Source organism: Pan troglodytes, chromosome 13, assembly GCF_028858775.2.
Source record: "Pan troglodytes isolate AG18354 chromosome 13, NHGRI_mPanTro3-v2.0_pri, whole genome shotgun sequence".
Lineage (NCBI taxonomy): Eukaryota > Metazoa > Chordata > Mammalia > Primates > Hominidae > Pan > Pan troglodytes.
The window spans coordinates 45034191-45059277 of record NC_072411.2 but is presented as its reverse complement, the minus strand read 5'-3'; the positions used below and the strand labels follow the sequence as shown (position 1 = coordinate 45059277).

The 25087-nt window shown below is 34.5% G+C and overlaps 1 protein-coding gene across 14 annotated transcripts in view; it reads right to left on the bottom strand.

The window, feature by feature from the left end:
• Nucleotides 1–25087, bottom strand: part of KYNU (kynureninase) — a 159463-nt gene that overhangs the window by 34678 nt on the left and 99698 nt on the right. For all 14 annotated transcript variants that reach the window (XR_010149734.1, XR_010149738.1, XR_010149733.1 and 11 more), the window contains 2 exons: nucleotides 16390–16488; nucleotides 15555–15628 (listed from right to left, as the gene is read on the bottom strand). Coding sequence is in view for 8 of the 14 variants with exons in the window: in XM_515818.6 (XP_515818.4) it covers nucleotides 15555–15628; nucleotides 16390–16488 (173 nt within the window). In the remaining 6 variants the exon portion in view is untranslated. The remainder of the gene's footprint in view (nucleotides 1–15554; nucleotides 15629–16389; nucleotides 16489–25087) is intronic.

The window sequence follows — 25087 nt, the reverse complement described above, 5'->3', positions numbered from 1 at the left end:
AAAGCAGAAGCTGAGATGCTCGGTCCCTGGAAACTGAATGGAAGAGCAGAGGTGAAAAGTAGGGCTGAGTAAAGCAAAATGGTTTAACAACTCTACAGTTGATACTTGTTACTAAGGGCTCTATATCTATTGTTTATGCTCCTGATTAAATTATCCTTCTTTTTGGAGGCTTATTAGAGTTTTCTTATGTTTCACTTATTAATAATCCAAAAATAGTTAATGAGACAATTTGCTAGAAGCCCAAGAGAGACAGCATAAGACAAAACAGGCATTGTCTCTGCCCACCATCCCTGCCCAATAGTGTAAAGTCTATTGGGTGTGAGGATGGCTGGGGTAGGGGGTAATTAAGTATATTCAATGGAATTGTGGTAGGCAGACTCTTAAAGTGCCCTCCTAGTGTTCATGCCTTTGTCTAACTCACTCCCTCTTGCCTAGATAGGATCTGTGACTCCACACCAAGAAGTAACAATCCAGGGGACAAAGTGAGATAGAAAGAATGAAGAGAAGGAAAATAGAGTCAAAGCTAGGTGTCTGATATTTTCATAGTCAGTACTTAAGGCAGACAAAGTGCTGACATATCCCATCATGAGTAAGGCAATAAGTGGATTGAAACACTGAAGGATATGAAACCAGAGACTCAAGATAAGATGTTTCAGTTTTATCGACATGAATATTGAAGCAATTACAAGGGGAGAAGAGGGTGAATGCTGATTATACAAATTGGGTCATTCTTGTCATACTCACCTAAATCAAAGCCTAAAGGCCAGAGGAAAAAAAGCACCCAGGGCACATAGCACTGCTCCAAGAATTGACTTCTCCACAAGCCCAGCTGCTGAAACTACCTGCTGTAACCCGAAGCCCAGTTTCACTTAGTATCTGCTGAAATACCTGCTATAACTAAGACTAGTTTTACCTACCACTGTCACTCACCAGTTAGAGACTGCCAGCTTCCAAAAGCTTTTCTAGTGCCAAAGAGATTTCTTTCAAAAGGATATGTAACATTTCTTTAAAATAAATACCCCAACATTTTCTTTGTTCTTTAGACATGTTGATGACTGCCTGATCTGTATGTGTGCCCCAAATTGCAATTCTGTGATTCACAAATAAAATGTTAAATTTAGAGATTTGTCTCTGTATTCTATTTTGACCTCAATAAGAGTAAGATAAATAGAATAAAGAAAATAGTTGCTCTTTATAGAGTTTATTTATATTATAATTCTCTAACAATGAGTAGTAAATGGAGTCAGAGTACTCTGGATGTGGAAAATAATACAATTTTCTGTAAAACATGGCATAAAGATTAATATCTCGATGTAACAGTGATATCATTGAATTCCGTGGTCATAGCAATTACTTAAATAAAATATTCATCAAAACAATTCAACCAGTCATAAATACAGACTCACATAGTTTTCTGCCATGTAGCAACAGAAAAGTAGGGGAGGGAATATTTCGTATTATATGTGCTATAAAGTCCTGGGGCCATTGGTAGCTAATTATTTTGGACTGTCACTAATTTTTCATATGATGTTTTTCTTCCTTTATGTCTTTATTTGGATATAGAGTATTAATAATTACCTTGTTATTTTAATAATTGGTGGTTTTGATCTTCAATCTTAATGAAATTCTAAATGTTATCTCCTCTGGAAAAAATTGCAACTTTGTAAGATGAATGCTCTACATGTTCATTTGATAAAGAAATTTAATCATTTGATAAAAGAAATTTAATCATTTAAGTGGATTACTATAACAAGAAGATGAGATTTCTGTCTTATTAAAATTTATTTTTACCCATACCCCTTGTGAAATAAAGACATGTTGGCTCTCTTCTATGATGTATGACATTTTTCAGGCTATTCTGAATATTTTCATGACGAACAACATCAATGATGTTACATTTTTAATATAACAGCCCATACTGATATATGGTTAGCTAAAGTTTTGAAAAACATTACTAATTTAAATAAGAAAATAAAAAATAATTACATTTAGTAAAACAATATTAGAGAGCCTGTTTCCCATATTATCTTCCAATTGCTAGCTCACAACTTGACCCTAGGTGATTGATGACTCCTCAAACACTCAGCTAAGGTCTTATAAAAATAATCAAACAAGTTTAACTTAGAGCATGTGTGATTTTTCTTCCACTTAGGTTCTTTTAGTTGTTTTAATAATATTGAGACCAACAAAAACAAATGTTAATTGAGATTTTATTATAAGCCAGACACCATTCAAAGCAATCACTTAATTTTTAAAATAATCCTATGAATTATACTATCATTATCCACATTATAATACAAAGGAGGAAATGAAGGCTCTAAAATTCTTGATAAATAGTCTAAGATTCCACAGTTATTTATTGTTAAAGTCCAAATGTAGATATAGACCATCATGACCCAGGATATTCACAGAAAATGCAAAACCATCGGGAGCAGGTTTTTAAAAATGAACCAGTGATTTAATAAAAGCAATGTTCTCCAGACTACTTCCGGGTTTGGGGCTGGCAGAATGCTAGGCTAGGATAGACTAGAATAGGCTAAGATGGCAGAGCTGCTATTCTTTTTTTTTTTTGAGACGGAGTCTCAGTCTGTTGCCAGGCTGGAGTGCAGTGATGTGATCTCTGCTCACTGCAACCTCAGCCTCCCGGGTTCAAGTGATTCTTGTGCCTCAGCCTCCCGAGTAGCTGGGATTACAGGCATGCACCACTACACCCAGCTAACTTTTTTGTATTTTTAGTAGAGTTGGGATTTCACTGTGTTGGCCAGGATGGTCTCAATCTCCTGACCTCGTGATCTGCCCTCCTCAACCTCCCAAAGTGCCAGATTACAGGTATGAGCCTCTGCGCCTGGTCACAGAAGCTATTCTTTTTAGAATGTACAATGTCCACTCCCTCAAACAAATGTTCTTTTGACCTTCTCTATTCTTTTAGAATCTCTATAAGGAGTTGCCTTTCTTCAAAATGCATGATCCTAGACACTTGATTTAGTGAACTTGAGTAAGCATATCACTCATCTGTTACAAGTTCAAGTCTTTACAAACAGAAATAAGCGCTGTTTAAAACCTTTTAAAAAGCAAATAAAGAAATGATTATTTCAAAACAACATTTAAACACGAAATACATTGCATAGAATCTAGGAGGAAGTTAAATTCATTTTAAGACCCATCACTTGGAATGTAGGAAAGGTAAAATCCAAACACAAAAGAAATGCAATCGTAATGAAATCTTGGATTCTTAAAAAGCAAATATTTGAAAGCTAATGAAGTAAAATTAAAAACCACTGAATTAGTTTATAAGTAGCTATTATCACAATGGGCTCATAAATCATTCCTAAAAACTAAATGTCAACAATAACAATTAAGATACAATCTCCTTGTGCTTGGACTAGAAATTCAAATGTTTTCTCATCAAAAATTAAAAATCAAAAAGGGAATTAATTTACTAAGAATGGAGATATAAACAGAATTTGAGAGAAGTAAGGTGTTGGAAGAGATCCAATAAATAATAAAAGCAGAGATCTTAATATGCTGTGTGTTCTTTGAACATCATAAATTCCAAAAAAGTAGTTTCAAATAAATGTTATCAAATGGAAAGCATCGCTTATCATAAAGACATCTTTGAAGCATGATACTCAGATTCAGTAAGAGAAAGCCACTGGGGATCTAGTGAATATGATTTCGGATGTGAGGAGTTATGAAATGAAATATCCAAACTCTCCTTGATCTCTTCAGCAAGTCTTTAATAGCAAAATGCTCAATATGAATTCCTAAATATGTCATTCATTAACTTATCCTTTAAACCCCTTATCTCTCACCTCAACCTCACAAAAACTAAACAACAAACATCTGTTTCTTAGCTTATGTTAAAGAACAATTTCCCCTTTGGCACCAAATCAAAATATAATAAAAATAGTTCACAATCTTTCTTAAGAACATACATTTTCATAGAAGACTGCTGTCATAAGTTTCTTTAATTTGGCAACTTATTACCATATATTTAATAATTTAAGTTTGTGTTCAGGAATGCGAACATTCTTTTCCTCTTCTCTCTCTTCCTAAAGGCTATAACTTAAAATGAAATACAATTGTCTTACTGTTTTCTTGGCTTTAAAAAATGTGCTGATCAGACAAATTGTCATAGCATTGCAAAAACATGGAACATGCTGGGTACAGCATGATTGTTTATTCTAAAAATAAACAAAGTCTGTAATAACAACTTGGGATAAGTTAGAATGTCTGTCATCCTAGCATCCTCTATAACCTAATCTGAAGTATGTTACTTATTTTCCTCATTAAATAATCAGGGTTCATAGAGTCAAAACTTCCACAAATCTTGTTTTGTTTAGAGAACAATCGGAAATTTATCCATTTAAATAACTTTGATATAGTCTTAACATTCACAGTAAAAACTTTAGCAACTGAAGTTTAAGAAATATATACATAGTACTCATTCATACTTGAGAAAAGGAAAAAGATAAGAATGCTATAGCAAATTTGTTATCAAGTTGTCTGAACTGACTATACTTTACTGCATGCACTTATTACAGAAAGGAGTGGAAAGGAGGGTCACTGAAGTTATTGATATAGCTGGTGATGCTCAGATTTCCATCAAGCTGGTTTTAGTTTCTGAGCTATCACTACCAGCAGTTCACTCAATTGTGATGCTTCATTTTTATCACTTGAGAATGACAGCATTCGAAAGCTGGAAGAGAATCTTCCAGAGATCACTGGGGTCTATTTACTTTTTCCACAGGAAAACCGAGACTTAGAGAGGTGAAGAGACCTGAATTTGTAATCTTATTCCTCATGAACAGTCAGTGGCTCCCCTTTGTCTTTAAAATAAAACCAAAATTCCTTAGTTGGAACATAAGGATATTAATGTTCTGGCCCCTGACTGGCACATGTGGAAAATCAACCTGCCCAAGAGGGCTACCCCACAGTTACCGCCTGTTCCCTTTCAGTCTGACTGAAAGTTAGGGGATTTCTCCAGTTAGCTTACATTTCATCTTTGTAAGGTTCTCCCAACATCTCTCTTCTTTCACTGCCCACACTGAATGGTAAGTTCAGGACAATGGGGGCTCATTCATGCCTGTATCCCCAATGCTTTGAATACAGCCCAGTCTATAGTAAATCCTCAAGAAACAGACCAGCGTGGGCAACACAATGAGACCCCGTCTCTACAAAATAAAATTGTAAAACTTTGAAAATGTCATAATTCTTTCATAATGTTCGGTATACATACTAACTTTTTCTTATGAATAGGTATAGACTTTCTGCTTTTCCTTTTGATTGTTCCAAGCTCTATTCATCTATCATCAGCCAATCAGCCAAAATGTTTCTTCCAGCCTCCACTAACAGTCTTTTTTAGCCAGTCAATCCAATTTGGATGGCCTACTACAAAAAGCATGAGCCTGACCATACTATAATTCCGTCTTCAAGAAAGGAAGGTCAGTTCGGTAGGATTTGGGCACGGCTGCATGGGTTCATAAGTCCCCTAGTCAAGATCTTCAGCCATATTCCCACAGTAGGGCATTAATGTTGCTAGAATACCATGTGTAGTGAGAAGAAAGGCTTAGGAAACAGAGACACGTTTGGTACAGTGCAAGCAGATATTTGAGTTCAGAAATAAGAGTAGTTCAGGCACATATAGAGAACACAGAACTAGTGCCTATAAAATGACGATCAGACAAAACAGTAGATATGCATCAAAACAAGTGGGCAAAACAACACAAAACAAAAAACAATGAGAGAAGGAGCAAACAGAGTCTAAATCCAGGCAGTTGGTAATCAGCATAGCGGTAGGAAAAACAAAAGTATGGCTAAGTGACAAAAGCAGATTCAAAGGTACTAATGACAAAGAAAAAGTGTTGAAAACTGAGAAAGTAGATTGCTTCAGCTCATAAACTGTACATTCACCCCTTGATGCCAGCAACTGGTCCCCAAGCATGCCCATTAGAAGGCTTGGCATGACATGCCATTAAACAGGTACAATATTGCTAACATACTCTTAGTTTAAAAAGATCTCTATCAATTCCTAGTTTAATAAAATATTCATCTAATCACAATTGTTCTGCTTTGTTCGAAGTTAGCTGACTTAATGCTATTCTAGAAAGTAGTTTTAGGATGTATCACAAAATTCAGTTTCATTTTTTTCTTCTCATTTGCCCACCCATCTGTAAATATTAGTGCTTCACTTGGTTCTGTTACATATTCAATTACCTCTTCAAATCTTACTCTGTAAGAGGCTTGTTCTAATATGTCCAGTAAGCTAACAGTATGATAAGCATAGTCATAAAAAAGCACTTCCAGAAATGATAAATTTTAGTTAATAAAAATTGTTTTCTGAAGTTTCAGAATATGTTGTTCTTATAAGAGCTAAGTCAATATGTTTTTTGGCATGAGACTATTAGTAACAAAAAAGCCTTTGAACATTTTCTGAATATACTTTTCTGAAATATCTTATTATTTTGAAATATTGGTAAAATAATCCTTTGAGTTAATACCGATGCTCCAAGTCCAAGAACAGAAAGTTTTCTAGATTTAGGACTTTAGAAAGAACGACTTGAATTTTGTTCATCAATGTTGATTAAAAATTCATGAAGGATTTTAAAGTTGTCTGTAGCTAGTTTTCATGGATATATTTGGTCTTCATAGAAGCATATGGAAATGCATATTTAATTTGACAGTATTTTGCAAATCAAACCCGCTTCAGAATAATTTGCAAAGTAGAAATGCTTCCATATGCTAGAAGATGGTTTGTCTATTATGCTGAGAGTAAAGACAGAGCCATATATTCAACAACAAAAATTTAAAAAATACTTTCTTGGGCACTGTAGATTATGAAAGTAAAGAAAGATTAACAGGACAATGTCCCAGGACTCAAAGAATTTAGAATTAAGATTTCAATCTATAATAAACTTATTAAGCAACCATATAAGACATGCTAAAATGAATTTTCATAGGGATCATTGGGCCCTTAAAAAACATAGTGCCACATGGTTATTTTCTGCCTAAATTGCCATGGCTTGTGCGAAATCTTCTTAAATCCTGACCAAAGCTGATTGGAGCAGGGACTGATATGGGAGACAAAGCAAGCTATCTATACATGAGTTGGTCATGAGGACAATAGATGCTAGCTCTGGACAAAAGAATAATTCCCACCCAATCAAATTCTCTCCTCTTGAAGAGCAAAACAGGTGAACATGGAGAATATGGATCACGTGGTTTAGAAGTTTGTTGTGAGTAATATATTCCAAGTATTCTTGTGTAGACTGTGAAGTTAGCCTGCCTCAGTGTTGGAAGTACCAGGACTTGGTACCTGGTCTGTGTTGCTGAGGCAGCTCGCAATGCTGCTTCACACAGCATGGATTATTACAACAAACTTCCACACTGTCTGCTTGGAAATCATAAAAAGCCAGATGGATACATGTATGTTCTAAACAAGAACACATGAAAATGTAGCAATAGCTCTTCACGATTAATAGTAAGAAAAAAAAATAAAGTCCCTGCAGATTTCAAAGGTTACTTTAGGGATAAAACTTGAAGTAATTAAAACAAGAGCTGAAGCTCTTTGACAAGTTTTACTTTTTATGCCTGAAAGGTTCATTGACCCTATATATCTTCAGAGACACTGGACTGCAGTTTTAGAACAGAAAATAAATGTTTAGGTTTCAAAGGACTTCAGTGTTCTCAAATTAATGACTATTTCATCATTATCTGAGAGTAGTGATTTACAAGCAATAATAGCTTTAATGTATGTTTTTATACTGATAATTACTATTTTGGCTTTATTTAAGATCTAGGATTACGTCATCTCTGGAGTTAAAAAAATACAGATTATTTACTGAATTTATTTTTAACTGTGCTCGTGCCTCAATGCATGTAAGTTATTTTTATGATCACAGCTTAAATTCCCTACACAAGAAAATTATCTGGAGAATTTCACACAGTAAAAATTGTCAAGCCAGGAAGATTTTTTTTTAAAAAGTCCTTTAAAAATTATTGATCTAAAATGGTTTCTAAATGAAAATAGGTTTAGGTTGTATGTCATGATTCCACAGATGAGTTTTCTTCAAGTGGTGTGTCTACTTTTGGGTCCCTTACAGTCACCATTTGAGGACTAAGACTGATGACAGGTGTAACCCACTTCAAGAGTGTGTTCCCAGAGCGAAGGGAGAGCTTAAAGCAATCACGATTTTACCACTGTTTATAATGGCTAAAATATTGTTGAAAGATAAAGAACAATTTTATGATAATGAGGCAGGCTTTAAAATGTTAAGTCAATAACTCCAATTCCATAAAAATTCTAATGAGGAGAATAAAAAGGAAAAGATCACTTGGCATATTCCTTTAAGAAATGCCATTTAAGTAATTCTTTCTTCTTTTTTATATCCCCTTAAATTTATGGAACTTCTGAAATGAATCTCTCTCACAGGCAACAATTTTAGTTTTCAATGTAACAAAGTAAATTTATTCACTTAGTTAGTATTGCATTCCATTTTACAGAAGATTCGTATCTGTGAGTTTCCCCACCTCCTTGCTCAAGCTCTTCCCAAGCAGCTCTGAGTCAGTCTGCTATACCTCCGCTGCCCCTATGGCAAAAGCAGTCTGAGAATTCACCCAGTAATTAATCAGAGGCTGCCTTATGGCACATATTCTAAGCTTGGGTTGCCTGTGACTTAAATCACTTATTTAACTGGTTAAAAGATATATCTCCAAATGAATTATAACATTTTAAAATCGCAGGCAATAGCCTATATTTATTTTTCATCTATGAAAGCTTTTTGCACAAAAATATTGGTTGGTTATGTTTGTTCATGTCTCTTTAATAAACTCAGGATCATTCTCTTTACATGAGAAAGTGAAGATTACCTTAGAAAGATACCTATGTGAGATAAAATGCAAGTTTTACCATATTTAGTTTCTGAGATAGAAAGATGTATGTGTGTGTGTATGTATACACACACATATACAGACATATCCAAAGTCCTTAATATCTGATGACAAATGAAAATATGAAAAAACCACTTAAATAAATCAATTTTAAAGTCAATGGCAGAAGGTTTGACAGAGATGCTATCTTAAAATATAGAGCTTAAAATTATTTTTAAAATTTAATATATGATTTGGAGAAATATAGATTAAAATTATAATATTCTAATAAGAATAAGGATAAGGTGTGTTGATTTTTTGGTATATTTCTTGACAAAATGATATGGTAGCAAAATATCATCCCTTTTATAGTATACTTAACTTTCTCAGCATGACCTTAAAGATAATTTTTACATAGATTTGTGAGGCATTTATCATTTATCTTGAATGCCTGATATTCCAGTTATTTCCTTTTGAAGTACATTGTCAAATGTCCTCTACTTCACCTGTTAACTGCTCTGACATATTATCATTGGCCTGATTTTGTGATTAAGGAGTTTTCCAAATTCACTTGCATCATGACATCCTGAATCTCCCTTGAAAAATCTTACTTTAAAATCATTTTCATTATATTTTCACTGTATTATCTGATATTTATGATATTATATAATCAGCAAGACACTAAGAATTTGTAGAGTAATTCATAGAGATAGATGCTGCTACTTGGAAAATGATGTTCAGGTAAGGACTAATTTTACAAGCGGGGAGTTTATTAGTGAATATTTTCCTTTTATCTTTGGGGACTGAGATCATGTTTGAATAATGACAAACTCTTGCAATTTGCAATCAGATGAAAATAAGGGCTAAAAATTATGCAAGTGGTAAAGCTGGAAATAAAAGTTCGTTTCTTCTACACCAGTTGTATATTGTTGAAATAACTGTGGATGAGATACTTTTGGGCAAGAGGATTAAGGACTGAGGTTTTGAGAGAATCAATGAAAAGGTGAAAAAGTAAACATTTTAAAATACAGAAGAGTTCTCACATCCATTGGAGCAGAAGCAAAAGAAAACGGTACCACAGAAGTTTAGAGATGTGGGAGGCAAATATTAAAGACAAAGGAGATAGCCAATTATATATGGCTGAGAAGCCAAGAAGTTGTAGCTGGAAAGTCATCCATATTAACACTGGCTAAATACAGGCTAAATAAGCAGAACAGGTGCCTCAGACGGCCGAGGTCATATTTCAACTGGGGATTCTATAAAAACTCACTGAGAAATCTATTGGTACTGGTCTATCTCATTTGAAAGCATCAGAAGTGTTGTGAAGTCACACATCTTGCTACTGCGACCTATGCTTCCTGTTGTCTCAAACTTTGCACAAGAAGGCCTTATTCTGGTACTAGATAGGGACTTGATAAGTAGTAATTCAGAAGGCATCATTAGAAAACTAAAACAGGATTTAAATTATAGATAAGTTTTGGGCTACGGCATTCTCAACTGTTGCCTGGAAAAGCATATGGAAGTGAAATATATAAGTCAGTGTTCCCCTGAACAAATGTGCAAAAGATGATCTCTTCATACAATGTTAATTGTACAGTTGGGACAAGCATGGTATAAAGTTATAATTTTTTAAGTCTTTTTGCTGAAATTTCTGGATGTTTATTTTTATTCTTTCTGGGACTTTCCTGGGAATTGTTTGATGCATATTGTTTTTCTAATGTTGTTGCCAAATAATAACAACTCTTATTCCTTAACCATGCACTGAAGTCAGCCAGCCTTTTCAACTGGTTCTTTTTCACCAGCAAATTACTCTTTACAATAAAGGAGATAATTCAAGCCCTTAATAAGGCCTTTAAAATGTCATCACTGTTTAAAACTTTCAATCAAATACCTCTAGCTGATTATGGAAATGTGTTGGCATGATTTAAAATTCAAGCATTTTTATCAAAATTGTCAGTCGGCCCCATTCTTGCCCATTCAAAAAAGCTCAGAAGAAAAGTATCCCAAGGGAAATGTGCATTTTGGGAGAATCTAATACAATGGGCACATGTGGAGGTTTGCTACACCAGCGTGAAGAGTGAGGAACAGCAGGTTTTCAGTATGTATGATTTCACTGGCTCACATAAAAAAGTAAATGATAGATGGATTTGTAATACCTCATATTATCCACTCCTGTTTTCATAGTAGACTCTCTATTAACAAAAAAAGAGGGAGGTGGTATCTTAAATCGCAATGTATGGGCTCTTACAGAAGAATCCTTTTAAAGGATTCACAAAGCTTTGAATCCCCTAAAGTTAAAAAGTTAAATAGTCCTCTAAAGTGTGCCATGAGGGTTAACATTTGTAACTTTTTTTAAAACATTCAAAATTTACAATGTTATTTAAGCATGTTTTTAGTGAAACATTTCATATTGTCAAATTTGTACAATTAAGGTAGTTCCCTTCATATTTCAGAGCAATAATTAACTGTGTAGACTGAATTAAAGTCTACCTTGAAGTGGGGCAAAAACATCCAAGAAGTCATGACCAGTCCTAATTTATTGTACAGACAGAGTTTAGAATATGACATTGCAATGAGCTAAGTTAATAATGAACTAGGAAAAGGTTAAATTCTAGGTGAGAATAACAGCTTGAGTTATGATGCTTAATGCCGTGGCTTGACTCTGGCCTCTAATTTATTCATTCTCCTTATGGGCAAAGGGCTCTTGGAAAAGCCTTAGGTCATAGGTTTTGAACAATGTCCAAAATGAATATTTAAACAAAAAAGGAAGTGAAATCTCTTGGTACAGATGCAATTTGCTGTTTGCTAATGGAAACATCACATAAAGGACTATTTCAAAAATTATATACCAAATATTAGACTTCTAAAATGCAATGTTATATATCTGGGGATACACTCTCTACACCAGGTGGGTCACCCATGCTTATAATTCCTTTCTTAGACCAGCCTTCATGAACTGTTAAGCTTTCTGTTTAACCAAGCACTAAGAAGGCCCCCTCAGGTTTCCTTCCAATTTTCATCACATTCTACCTCTTTATTGAAGGCTTAAACTGCACAATTATTGCACTATCAACATATAGTCAAATTGTCAAAAAGAAGAACACATAATTCAAACATATATACTTCAAAATACTTGTTAAAGAGTGAATGAGTGGACCATGAGAAGAAATGTTATTTCGATATTATTTATTTGAAATAACATGTTTAGCCACTAGATGTCACCCTTTTTAAGCAACAAAGACTACTTCACAAAGTGTGACATCAATAGCAGTTACATTTGTTCCACTGTATTTGATGTTCTCCATATGGTTCTCGGCTACATACTGAACACTTTAACAGTGAAAAACTCTTTGGTCTCTCTAAAGCTCTAAGAGAACAGAAAAGTAAGATGACAGAAGGCTTATTAAACATAGTTAAACCAGCTAATCTTGGAATGCTAACAACTGAAATATAATTATTAATTGGCAAATAGAGTCAGTAGTCATACAGACTCTAAAGTTTACTCAAAGTTTAAATTGGATTTGACCATGGAACTATAAATATTATTCACAAGAAAACTTCCTCTCCCCATCTTCACAATATTTTATGTATGGAACATTGTTGTAACATCTGAACAATTACACTTATTTGAGCAGCGTGATATTGTAGGCTTTTGGGTCTTTTCTTTGTTTATCACTCTTCTCACGGGTGGTATTTGATTTTCAGGTGAATAAAAAAGTAAAACACACTAAGGGACACAAAGTTAAGTTTCAGCAAAACATTTCTTTTCCTATCAGGGACAATGAAGTGATGACTGGAAAATACCTTGTCCTTGACTTGTCCAAATCTGTTGCATTCCATTCCTAATTAAAGAACTCCGATCTCCTAATGCAAATGAAGTACAATATAAGATACTTGGTACAGAATAGAGAGCCAAGGCTAGAAGTTGACAGCACTGAGATCAGTCACTGACATCACTTAAAAAGAAGCTTAGGAGTGTGAGAAAACAATAAACAGAAAAACAACCAAGGTTTTCCTTAACGTGGCCTTCATGAGTCAAGCCTAATTTAAGTCCCATAAATTTCCATGGCTAAATTGTTAAAATGCAACAACAGCTAATAACATATAATTTTCCAAAAAAGTTAAAAGCAAGGTTCTCATACACATACAAAATAAACAGCCATGAAAGATTTCATTCAACCCACTAAATAGTGGCGGAATCAGTAAGATGGTAGGAAGGCCAGAATTCTTTCTTATAGCATATAAGAGAGATTATATCTCCAAGGAATGGAGATTATATTGTACAGTCAGCTCATCAAAGGTCTGCTAAAATAAACTTGGTGATAGTTACAAACTAATGTCCTACAAAGTCACAAACCATAAACTTTGAGGTTATATTTTCTGCTTAAGAGAAATGATCTCCACTGGGCAAAGTCTACATGTTACTATGCACATTCTCAGTGAGTCAACGAAGTACTTAGGGGTCAGTACTAAATAATTACCAAACAATACTTGGGCTAGGGTGTTACAGAATGTCACCCATCTTTTTCCTGTATATTGTAAATTTTGGATTTTTTTTTCATATAACCCCATACCTATTGATCACATATAATGCTGTATTAGTCCATTCTCTCACTGCTACAAACAACTGCCTGAGACTGGGTAATTTATAAAGAAAAGAGGTTTAATTTGTTCATGGTTTTGCAGGCTGTGCAGGAAGCATGACTGGGAAGGCCTCAGGAAACTTACAACCATGGCAGAGGGTGAAGGGGGAGGCAGGAACATCTTTCATGGCCAGAGCAGGAGGAAGAGAGAGAAGGAGAAGGTGCTACACACTTTTAAACAACTATATTTCATTAAGAACTCACCATCATGAGAATAGCAAAGGGAAAGGCCCCATTGTCCCATCACCTCCCACCAGGCCCCTGCTCCAACACTGGGGATTACAATTCTACATGAGATTTGGGTGGGGACACAAATCCAAACCATATTAAATGTTCAAGTGATACACTTAGTGTTTTACATACATCATCTCATTTTATTCTCACAATAACTGCTTATGGGTAGGGGCTGGTACTACCTCAGCTCAGAGACCAGAATACTGAACAATCATAGAAGATTCTCCAGGTGACAGACCCCTGAAAGACCAAGCTGAACTGTGAACCTTGTCTGCCTAGATGGTCTTTCTCTTGGGAGCCTAGACTTAACATAGATTTAAACATTGCCTAGAAGATTTTGAAATTCCACAAAATGAGGCATATGTGAGCACAATACAATCCCTTTGTCCTTGTTCCTTGTCCATGGTGAGAGAAATCTCAAGTGCAAGACCTGCGTGTGCTAGGAGGTCAAAGCTTAACTCTGAACACCGACATTCTCTAGAATTTGTGTATATTACTTCTTCCCCCCCAACCCCACCTCCTTCTATCCGGGCACTGGCTCACCCTTTGGGTTGATATAATACATGAGATCCTCTATTTCAATTTAAATAAATGGAGACTGAGAAATGGCCAGGGTTGTGAGTCATCATACAAAAGCAAGCAATATCTTACATACTGTCTATGTGGAAAACATGGTATTCTTATAATATTTGCTTTTTAATCTTCTCAGAGATGTTGGGACATACATGGAGGGAAATCTAATGTACTGATAATGATATTCAAGTAAGATGTCTGGTTGACTAAATATCTGTCCAAAGATATTTAAACTTAAGACAAATGTTGTCTTAAGTTTAAAACCTTAAAACCTTGAAAAAAATTTAGACACAATTAAAGAAACTATAGAAAATCATCTTAAATTCCTAGGATTTATATGCACAGAACTTCAGAAATGTGAGGTGCTCCAAAGCCTATTACTAATTCAGCTTCAATTCTTGTAAAGATTATACCACTCAGTCAGTGGCTGAGGAAATTCAGAAAACTAATCAAACATTATTACATTATCTATTAGGAGTCTAGACAGTCTCCTCACCACACATACTTCAATACAACAACTATGAAAAGGGTTTTTTTTTTCTTCCCAGCATATTATTTCTTTATTTCCATACCAGAAAAAAGTAAAAGGAACACTTATGAATTCCCCAGTCAAATAAAAATATGTAAGTTTGTTGGTGTATTACATTTGCATTTATACTTGCTCTAAAATATGAAGAGTTCTATAAAACAGAAAACTATTACTTTTTATGTAGTCAGTCTGTTGTTCAGTGTTCAGCTTCTTCGGGTTTCATGGATTATAAAGTCTTTTAGGACAGAAGATATTCCCTACAAGCTATCATGTAACATTTACAGCTTTAAAGGTAGATGTAATTTTAATAATAACATGCCACATTTAAGGCTCTATTAGGCACAGCTCTGGTTGCCTTTGATTTATTCATCAACGTGAGGAATCTGAAATTTTCTAAAGTCTAATTTTTGAAAAAAAATATTCAAGTGGTCTCTTTGCATTAAACCATCCGCTTTACATGATTGCAGTGACTCGTTTTTAGCACTGAAGCTTCCCTTTTTGATTAAATTTCTTGTTCAACCAATTGAATTCTTTGGAAAGCATGTATTTCAAATGAAGTATATTGTTGTTAGCAGAGTAGAAAAATAATTATAATCCAATCCTAATTCCTATTGGATAGCATCTTAAAGAACTCATGTAAATTTAACATATTATTAATGCAAATTAATTTGTTCATCACCAAAGAATTAGCTGAAGATGGTACTCACGCAGGTTTAATCGTATGGGCATGCTTTTCATGAATGAAGGCACCAGCAATTCCTCCTGCTCCTGCATTTAAATACTAGATTGAAAATAAATTAAATTATGTGGGTTTACTTAAATATATGACAAAACTAAACAATGTAGTCATTTGAATTTTTTAATTGAAACCACAACGTTTGATCAGTTCAAAATGTGTGATTATTAGTGTATTTATGATAAAACAGAAGCTTAGGTCACCTTCTTCAAAGAAAAACAAATAAAAAATAGTATTATTAGGTTGAGAATAAATGGCTATTACTTTTACGGGGCAATTTTGCTCCAGCTGGTAGAAAGCAGTTTTAATGAGATCTGGCTTTGAAATTCATACATTTAAATTATTTTGTCCTAAAATATTGTAATAATAATAAAAATATATTTTTAAAGCAAGTAAATTGTAATTGGTTTTATTTTCATGCTCCCTGTCAACTGTTTTCAAATATGAATTCTAAGTTGATTCTCTAAAAATTATCTTTATATATGCAGAAATTTCACAACTTATCAATAAAAAAACTAAAAAGATGATCAATTTGAATTAAGTGTAGGGCTTTTTCTACAGAACCTCTTGACTTTTTCATAGCAGCCTAGGAATTGAAGAATTAATTTCTCTATATTGATAGAAATACTAGAATTACATTATCATACTATTCCATCATATAACTCGATTAACAAAAAGCAGAAAATACAATAAAAGAAATAGGGGAAGTAACTCAAATCTTTAAAATTGGCCCACAGATCCAGTTTCTCCTTCAGATTAATGTCAATGTGAAATAAAGGGATGTAAATGTATTAACTCGTTTGTACCTTGTAGGAACACCAGCAGGCAAAATCAACTCCCCAGTCATGTAAGTAGAGTTCAACATTTCCAACTGCATGTGCTAGATCAAAGCCAACATAACAACCCTAGGGAAGAACACAATAATAAGCTTTAAGTTTGCTTCATGATTAGAAATAATAAGTACAAATATTTTTAAGAAAACATTTGACAAACTTCTGTACCATAAATTATGGTTTGCTCTTTGATGCAATGGTTCACAAAGTATGATCCATAATTCCCAGGACCCTTTCAGAAGGCCCACCAGATCAAAGCAATTGTCATAATGCTAAGACATTCTTTGCCTTTTTTGCTGGATTGACACTTGCATTGATAATGCAAAAGCAGTGATGGGTAAAACAGCTGCCACCTTAGCAGGAGCCAAGGCAGCGGCACCGAACTGTACTAGTAGTCATTACATTGGTCCCAGCCTTTCACCTGGGGGCATGGGAAAGTTTCATGTGAAAATATCCTTGTGAAAACTGTAAAAATGATCAATTTTCATTAAATCTCAATAACTTAATTCTATATTTTTAATGTTGAGTGTGGGAAGTACACATAAAACCCTTGACCACATTCTGATGTAGGATGGCTATCTTAAAACAATGTATTTATGCAATTATTTGAGTGGCAAGCTGAACCTGCCACTTTTATATCATGGACAACCATTTCTGCATGAAAGAGCAACTGACAAACAATGACGATTCACATGTGTGATGTATTTAACAGATATTCTTTTGAAAATGGAGTGTCACTTCAATAAAACAACTTATAATATTTGCTGCCAATGATAAAATTAGAGTTTCCAGGCGAAATTAGAATATTGAAAAACTTGTATCCACTTCCATGAGTATGACTAGCTCCCATTATTGAGATAATTCTGATGAATATAGTAGTAATACATAATTTCTAATTATTATATGATTAAATATGTCAATATTTGGAAAATACACATAATTCAATGAACCAATATTTTCTGAATGGCCAATGCTCGATGTTACATATTGTGCATTGATAAAGGATCTATTCAAAATGCAAGTTCAGTCAATGAATTTTAATATAATAAAGTACAGAAAGTTCAGTGATTCAGTTTCAAATTCCATACCAGAACTCCTAAAAAGTTCTCACTTGTCAAATTCTGATGCATTATCAAAGAATACACAAAATTGACGGAAAGGCTATTCAACTACTCCTGCCTTTTCTGATTACATATCTTCATGAGTGCCTATTTTCTTTGTAAGATTCAAAAAGAGAAAAAAAGAGATTGAATGCAGGTATAAAAAACCAGCTGTCTTTTATTAAGTCAGGTGCTAATAGGATTTGCCATATATAAACAATGCTACTGTTTTTTAAAGAAAACATAGTTTGTATAACAATATTTTGCTTATGTTAATATGTAATGCATTTGTTGTTATTCTAAAACAAATAAATACATTTTAAAATTTTGTTTTAATTGCAAATACAGTAAATACAGATATAGAGCCAATGTCAAATCTCCTAAGACCCTCAGTGGTTTTTAAGAGTGTAAAAGGTTTCCTTTTCTAAGAAGTTTCTGAACTGCTGCTTAAGTGTATCCTAGTAATATGAAAGAGTCAATAGTTTTCTTGTTTAGCATTTAATCCCACATCATGTGCATATTTAATCAGTTCAAGTATATACACTGTTATAAATTCTATCAATGGTTCTGCTTCTCTGCCCTCTCTTGTGCCCATGTTATTTGCCATGTAAGTTCTAGTTCCTCCACTGTGGGTAAGGTGTAAGTTTCAGCCACTGGGATCAGCCATCTGACTTGTTTAGACCAACAGAATGTTAGCACATGTAATAAAAATAGTCTCAGAAAAGTACTTGAGTGACTAAGCTTGCTCCCTCTTGCTCTCTGCCATCTCTATGAGAAGGACTTGCTTGGGCCAAACTGCTGGCCCAGATGGAAGATAAAAGAAATGTGGAGCATAATCATCCTCACCTGAACTCAATCTGGATCAGCTGCTCCTCCATGCCCTCCTCACCCCTTGCAGTTTGCCACAGAAACATGAATGAGCTCAGCTGAGACTTGCAGAACCCCTCCAGCCAAGTCCTACCTTGAAGCTCTGATGCCAAGGTGATCCATAAATCAATGGTTATTGTTTTAAGACAACAAGTTTCAAGATGATTTGTTACACAGCATTTTAAGGGAAGAGTGAATTGATATACTCAGCTCCCAAAAACCAAGACATCCTTTACTTGGTCTTAGGAATTACCCCTGCCATTCCTCTTAAAGAGTACAAGATACCAGAGGATCACAAGATGGAGGCTTGGATCAGCTACTGCGTGAGTTCTTCTAGTTCTCATGTTAGAATAAGAGTAACAATCCTTGCTTAATACTATTTGGTAAGCAAAATATGCATACTTTGATACAGTACAGATCCTCAATGTGAGCCAGCTGTTTTATATGGTGCTTAATTTTTAAAAAGTATTCTTATCCAAAAATAAAGAGGAAGAATGAAGTTGTTTGGGAGAGAATTTCAAAGTTTAATATTAACTCTACTGTCTCCTTCATACACATTGACTTTGTACCCTAAGAGTCTCTTCTGATCTGACTCCATTCTGTTTTAGTTATTTACTTGTCATGAGGTTTTAAGTGTTTTGTGTGTCTGCCTAGTGGAATTCACAATGTTAAAAAAGCAAGTCTCTGTTTCCACTAAATTCCCAGAAGCACAAACTGGAACAATGAATACATATTATCCAAATTGTACCCAAGGAGGAAGTTTCTAATTTATTTGCTGATGATCAAAGTCATTTAACTTACTGCATATCAAAATGTTGAAATGTTTACTGAGAAAATATAAAGATTCATTCCACATTAAGACAACTTTGTACATGAACATGAATTTAAAAACTGGCTAAATGCAGGTGATAGAACTTTGCAAAACATTTTACCTCTGGGTTTGTGTATGATTGGTTTACCAAGTGTAGTTTACTATGTGTACGATTAGTTTACCAAGTGCACATACCTGCTCCAAACTAGATTTTTTGGAACACTGAAGGCACACAACTCTCAATGGAATTAAAGTTTTTGAAGTAAATACTTGAATAAATTTTAGAAGTGTTCTAACACTTCCTAAGAAAAAAAGAATCCCAAATTACAAATACAGGTGTTTTCCCTAGAGAAAAGACATGCAAACTATAGTCTGTTTCTGTAAATTTAATTTTGGATCACGGCCAGTCTCATTTGTTTAAATATTGTCCATGGCTGCTTTTACACTACAGCAGCAGAAATGAGTTGCTGCAACAGGGACCATATGGCCCACAAAGCCTAAAATATTTGCTACTTGGTTCTTTACGGAAAGATGTGCTTACCTCTACCCTATAGGATTGGTTTGCATAAAGAAACCTCAATATACTGAAAAGTTAATTAATTAAAACCTCATTCACTATAGTATGACTGGAGTTAGTATCTCACAAAAGGACAATATATCAGCACCATATAACTGAATTTTGAGGGAGGAAGGGAGATTAATTTATTCTTTGTTCCTCACCAAAAAAAAATGAGCAATACGTACCATGAAAATAAGACAAGTGCTCCATTGTAATATAAGTTTAAGGAGTAATAGGACATGAATATAATTAATCTTCATCAAAACTTAGAAGTCATCAGGTCATCACAACCTAGGTTTGGAGACTAATGTTTAGCTTTAACAGATACACACACACCCCTCCACACACATTTATTTGTTTATATTTGAAGATATACTTATAATACTGAAATTCCATATGGGGAAAAAAAGTTAATTATTCTAAATTTGAAACTCTCTTTTCTTCTCTTCAACATTTCCAATTAAAGCAACTTTTATGAAGCAATTTTTACAGCTCAGATTTTCACAGATTTGTTTTTACAACTCAATTTTTCTAAGAAAACTCAAGAAATAGAAAAAGCAGCACTTTCGTTATCAATTACTTATAAAGAATGGCACATTGAAGAAACCACAAACCTTTATGTACAATATCCCATTATGAAAATCCTTGTGGCCACATTTGTGGTACCACATTGAAAAATCAAGTATGACTTCTACACTATGTTTAATGCATTTGTAATTATTTCCACATTGGTTGGTAGACAATATAAATTATTAAAATATAAAATGTATTGAGAAAAGAACTGGAAGATACAAACATGAATATCACTGCAAAGTGATTTCACAAAAGTGTCACTAGATGGCAGCATCTTAAACATTAAAAAAAATCTAATGGTTCTCCAAAACCTTTCTACAGCCATCCAGTTATTTTCATTGTTTTGCCTCATGTAGGTAACATGATATGCATATGTGAAAGCAAACACTCTATACTTGAGTAGCTACTTTATGCAATTTTTCAATAAAAATCAAGTATTTTTCAACACATTTTATTTAAAATTACCCACAGGTGCTCACACTCATGTTGATACAATCACACTCATACTGACACAGCTCACACTCATATTGACACAACCAGCACAGCATTGTTCAGCCACCATGCCACCTTACTTTATAGTCAATCCAAAACTTGCAATCATTTTCAGGCCATTCTGATTATTTCCAGCCTGCCTTCCTCCCAGAAACATTATAAATCATACATTTGATTATAAGACTCACTGCCTTTGTTCACGAGCCCCCATTAATTTCAGAATGCAACTCATAGTCCTTGGTATGGTTATCAGAGGTGTTTGAATCAGAGCAACTCCATCTTGGGTAGGGCCTGGGTAAAATAAGGCTGAAACCTGCTGGGCTGCATTCCTAGTAAGTTAGGCATTCTAAGTCACAGGATGAGATAGGAGGTCAGCACAAGATACAGGTCATAAAGACCTTGCTGATAAAACTGGTTGAGTAAAGAAGCTGGCCAAATCCCACCAAAACCAAGATGATGACAAGAGTGACCTCTGGTCATCCTCACTGCTCATTATAAGCTAATTATTAGCATTATAAGCTAATTATAAGTTAATACATTAGCATGCTAAAAGACACTCCCACCAGTGCTAGGACAGTTTACAAATGCCATGAAAACATCAGGAAGTTACCCTATATGGTCTAAAAAGGGGAGGAACCCTCGGTTCTGGGAATTGCCCAACCCCGTCCCAGAAAAATCATGAATAATCCACACCTTGTTTAGTATATAACAAGAAATATAATAACCATAAAAATGGGCAACCAGCAGTCCTCGGGGCTGCTCTGCCTATGGAGTAGACATTCTTTTATTCTTTTACTTTCTTAATAAACTTGCTTTCACTTTACTTTATAGACTCACCTTGAATCCTTTCTTGTGAGAGATCCAAGAACCCTCTCTTGGGGTCTCTTGGATTGGGAGCCCTTTTCTGGTGACATAGCTATTTATTTTTTATTTTTTAAGTTTTTGTAGATGAGTTCTCACTACGTTGCTCAGGCTGGTCTTGAACTCCTGGGCTCAAGCCATCCTTATGCCTCGGCCTCCCAGTGTGCTGGTATTGCAGGTATAAACCACCATACCCAGCCCTCCTGGGTATGACTAAAGATCTGTATGATCTGTTAGTGCCCCTTGTTCAGATACCCCATATAGACTTCTCTCTATTTACATAAACTTTTCCCTTTCCTGGGGATGTGCTTTCTCTCCTCCATTTGCCTAGCAAGCTCAGATTTTGATCACCAGATAACTTTGAGTGAAGATTCTTTAACCATCTCTCTCTTCTCTCTTATTCTACTGCCCTGTTTGTATATCTCTCTTGTAACAATTTTCTAATCTTACTGTCTTCTCTCACACAGTATGAACCCAAATAATTGTTGAATAAAAAAATAAATGAATGAACAAATAATAAAGTCTTACAAAAGTCAATAGCTATTCTCTAAAGTGATGTTAAATTTATGAGAATATTATGTGAGGGATTCTGTTTCTGATGCAATTTTATTGCATGTGCTCTTTATTCAGAAATGACATCTTTTAGAATGAAGTATCTTGGGCAAAATAGTAGTTGAGAATATGTTCAAAATCATTCTCAATTAACAAGAAATATCGTGTGTGTTTTGTCTTTGCCATCTTCACTAACACAAAACTAAAATTTTTTCTAATTAGTGAAATAATATGATACATAGGGCCTGTGCTGAAATTTCCAGGAGAAAAGCTAGCTCACTCTTTCCTAACTTTGATTAATTGCCTATTGAAATGAAACATAAAATGGTAAAGCTGAAGTATTTTCCTAGTAGCATTAAAGCTCTGATCACTTTATTGATTGATTTGGTATCAAATTGATTTTGGACTATTATTATTGTTATTATTTAGTTTATTCCTTTTTCACCAAGATTAGATCCTGTGAACTGTGAAGACTCTTAATAATTAGCAAATTTGGTATGAAAAATAGCACTTATACAAGATAAGATACTTGTCACTATACCCGGGGCTGATATATAGATGGTATGCATTGATACGCTCTGATTAATTATTAAAATAATAAAATAGTTAAGGTACATAAAAAGTCTTTGTCCTAAGCCACCTGACTAACCAACCATGGTTGCAGCCCTTGAGTTCATGAGAGGTGTCTGCGAATATCAGCCTGTGAATGTTCACTGCTAGGGACTGGCCCAGACTCCAGTGGATGAGACAATGCCTTTGCCAGTGCCACTATCATCATGGTAGGTGAATTCCAGGTGACTATCAGTACCTTCTAAAAGGCTAATGATGGATACTACCTGGTATTAACATGGAGTATGACCTTCTTTGTGACTGTGGGAAATGCAGCTTCTATACCATACCAATCAGAACTTTAAGTGTTCTGAATATCATTCCTTGCTTGATGCAAAAGTAATAAGAAACAATCCAAGAACTACAGTGCTATAAATTTGGACAATATTACTTTTTAAAAAGTATAATGGGAAATTTAAAGAAAATGAACAAAAAAAAGAAAACGGTATAGGGAGATGTGTGTCTGGGTGTGTGTGTGTGCACACATGCTGGTCATCTTTATATAGAGGGTAGGAATAAATGATTAGCAATAATAGGTTGGCTAGTTAACTCTGATATTGGAATTTCCCAAAGGAATTCCTAATTAGGGAGTTTTTGAATAGTACTAGAGAAAGTTGGGAATGGAAAGGAGGAAGATGAAAGCTGGTAGGTTTTTTTGCCACAGTCTTGGAGCATTTAACTTTCCAGTACTCATTCAAGTGCTATGATTCAAAATCATACTTAGGTGCTAAGTTAAAAACAACAGTAAATATTTCTATAAGAGGGGCCTCCACTATCTCTGTAAATGCCTCTTTTCAGAGTGAATTTCTATTCTGAAAGTTCTGCTTTTCATGCAGACTAAATTTGCCATGGCCTTCAAAAAATCCTTCTCACTCTTTATTTTTCCTTTCCTCCCAACTCTCTGGTTATGAGTAGGAACTAAGCATTATTTGCATATTATGTTCATGCTGTACTTAAAGTCAGTAAGTTCTATAGCTCACAATTCCTTTCCAAAAATTATTTAATATAGCTATCTACTATTTTATGCAATGTATTAAGCTTCATTTATTTATATCAGTATAGTATAGTTCAATGAGAATAGCAACTCCTCACTATTAAAACATGAAACAATAGAAAATGAAAACCAACACAAATAAAAAGGAAAAAGACACAATCTTCAAGTGGCGCTTCAGTGAAATTTAGTAGAAATCATGTCACACGGCAACCAGAACCAAAGCTTACGTTTTCTGCAGGACAAAACCAGAATACTGTTCCAACTTATTTTAATCCTATGGCTCTTATAGTTAATATAAGATATCAAAAAATGAATATGATTATTCATATATATATATATATATATATATATATATATATATATATATATCTCCACACAAAATTCCATCCAGGAAGCTAGCCACCTGAAAATCAATTCTAAATGCTCACATTTTAGTTGAGCACCAAACAGGAACAGAAACGAGAAAAATTCAGATGGTAGAAAATATTTGAGCCTCAATTTTGTAAACCACAGATAAAATTCTAAGGCCCCCGAACCATCTGAATGGACCCCTCCTCTTGGCCAAGGGCATTCCAGAGTTAACCTGAGAAGCTAGTTCAAGCCATAATGGAAGAGGGGATGGACATACTTCATTATACTTTCCAACATTAACATCAACACAGACCATAAGTCTGATAAGAAATATTTACATTCTATTCCCTCTGAAGCCTGCTACTTGGAGGCTTCATCTGCGTGATAAAACCTTGGTGTCCACAGCCCCTTACTGGAACCCAGCCATTCCTTTCTATTGATAATAACTCTTTCAACCAGTTACCAAAAATATTTTCAAATCTACCTATGACCTGGAAGCCCAGCCCTCTCCTCCCCAGGCTTTCAGCTTCGAGTTGTCTTTCCCTTCCAGATTAAACCAATGTAAATCTGGTATGTATTTACTGATGTATTATGTCTCCCTAAAATGTATAAAAGCAAGCTGTACCCTGACCACCTTGGGCACATGTCATCAGGAGCTCCTGAGGCTGTGTCATGGGTATGTTCTTAACCTTGGCAAGATAAACTTTCTAAATTGACTGGGACCTGTCTCAGATACTTTTGAGTTCACAACCTTCTGATAAATTACCTAAAATTAAGGTAATTTACCTAATGATAGATTTCAAATATATCTTTTACCAAATATTTTAAAATATAAGTGCATAGAGAAGGCGATCATTACAAAAAACCTTTACACAACAAATAACTTGGAAAAACCCCGTTGT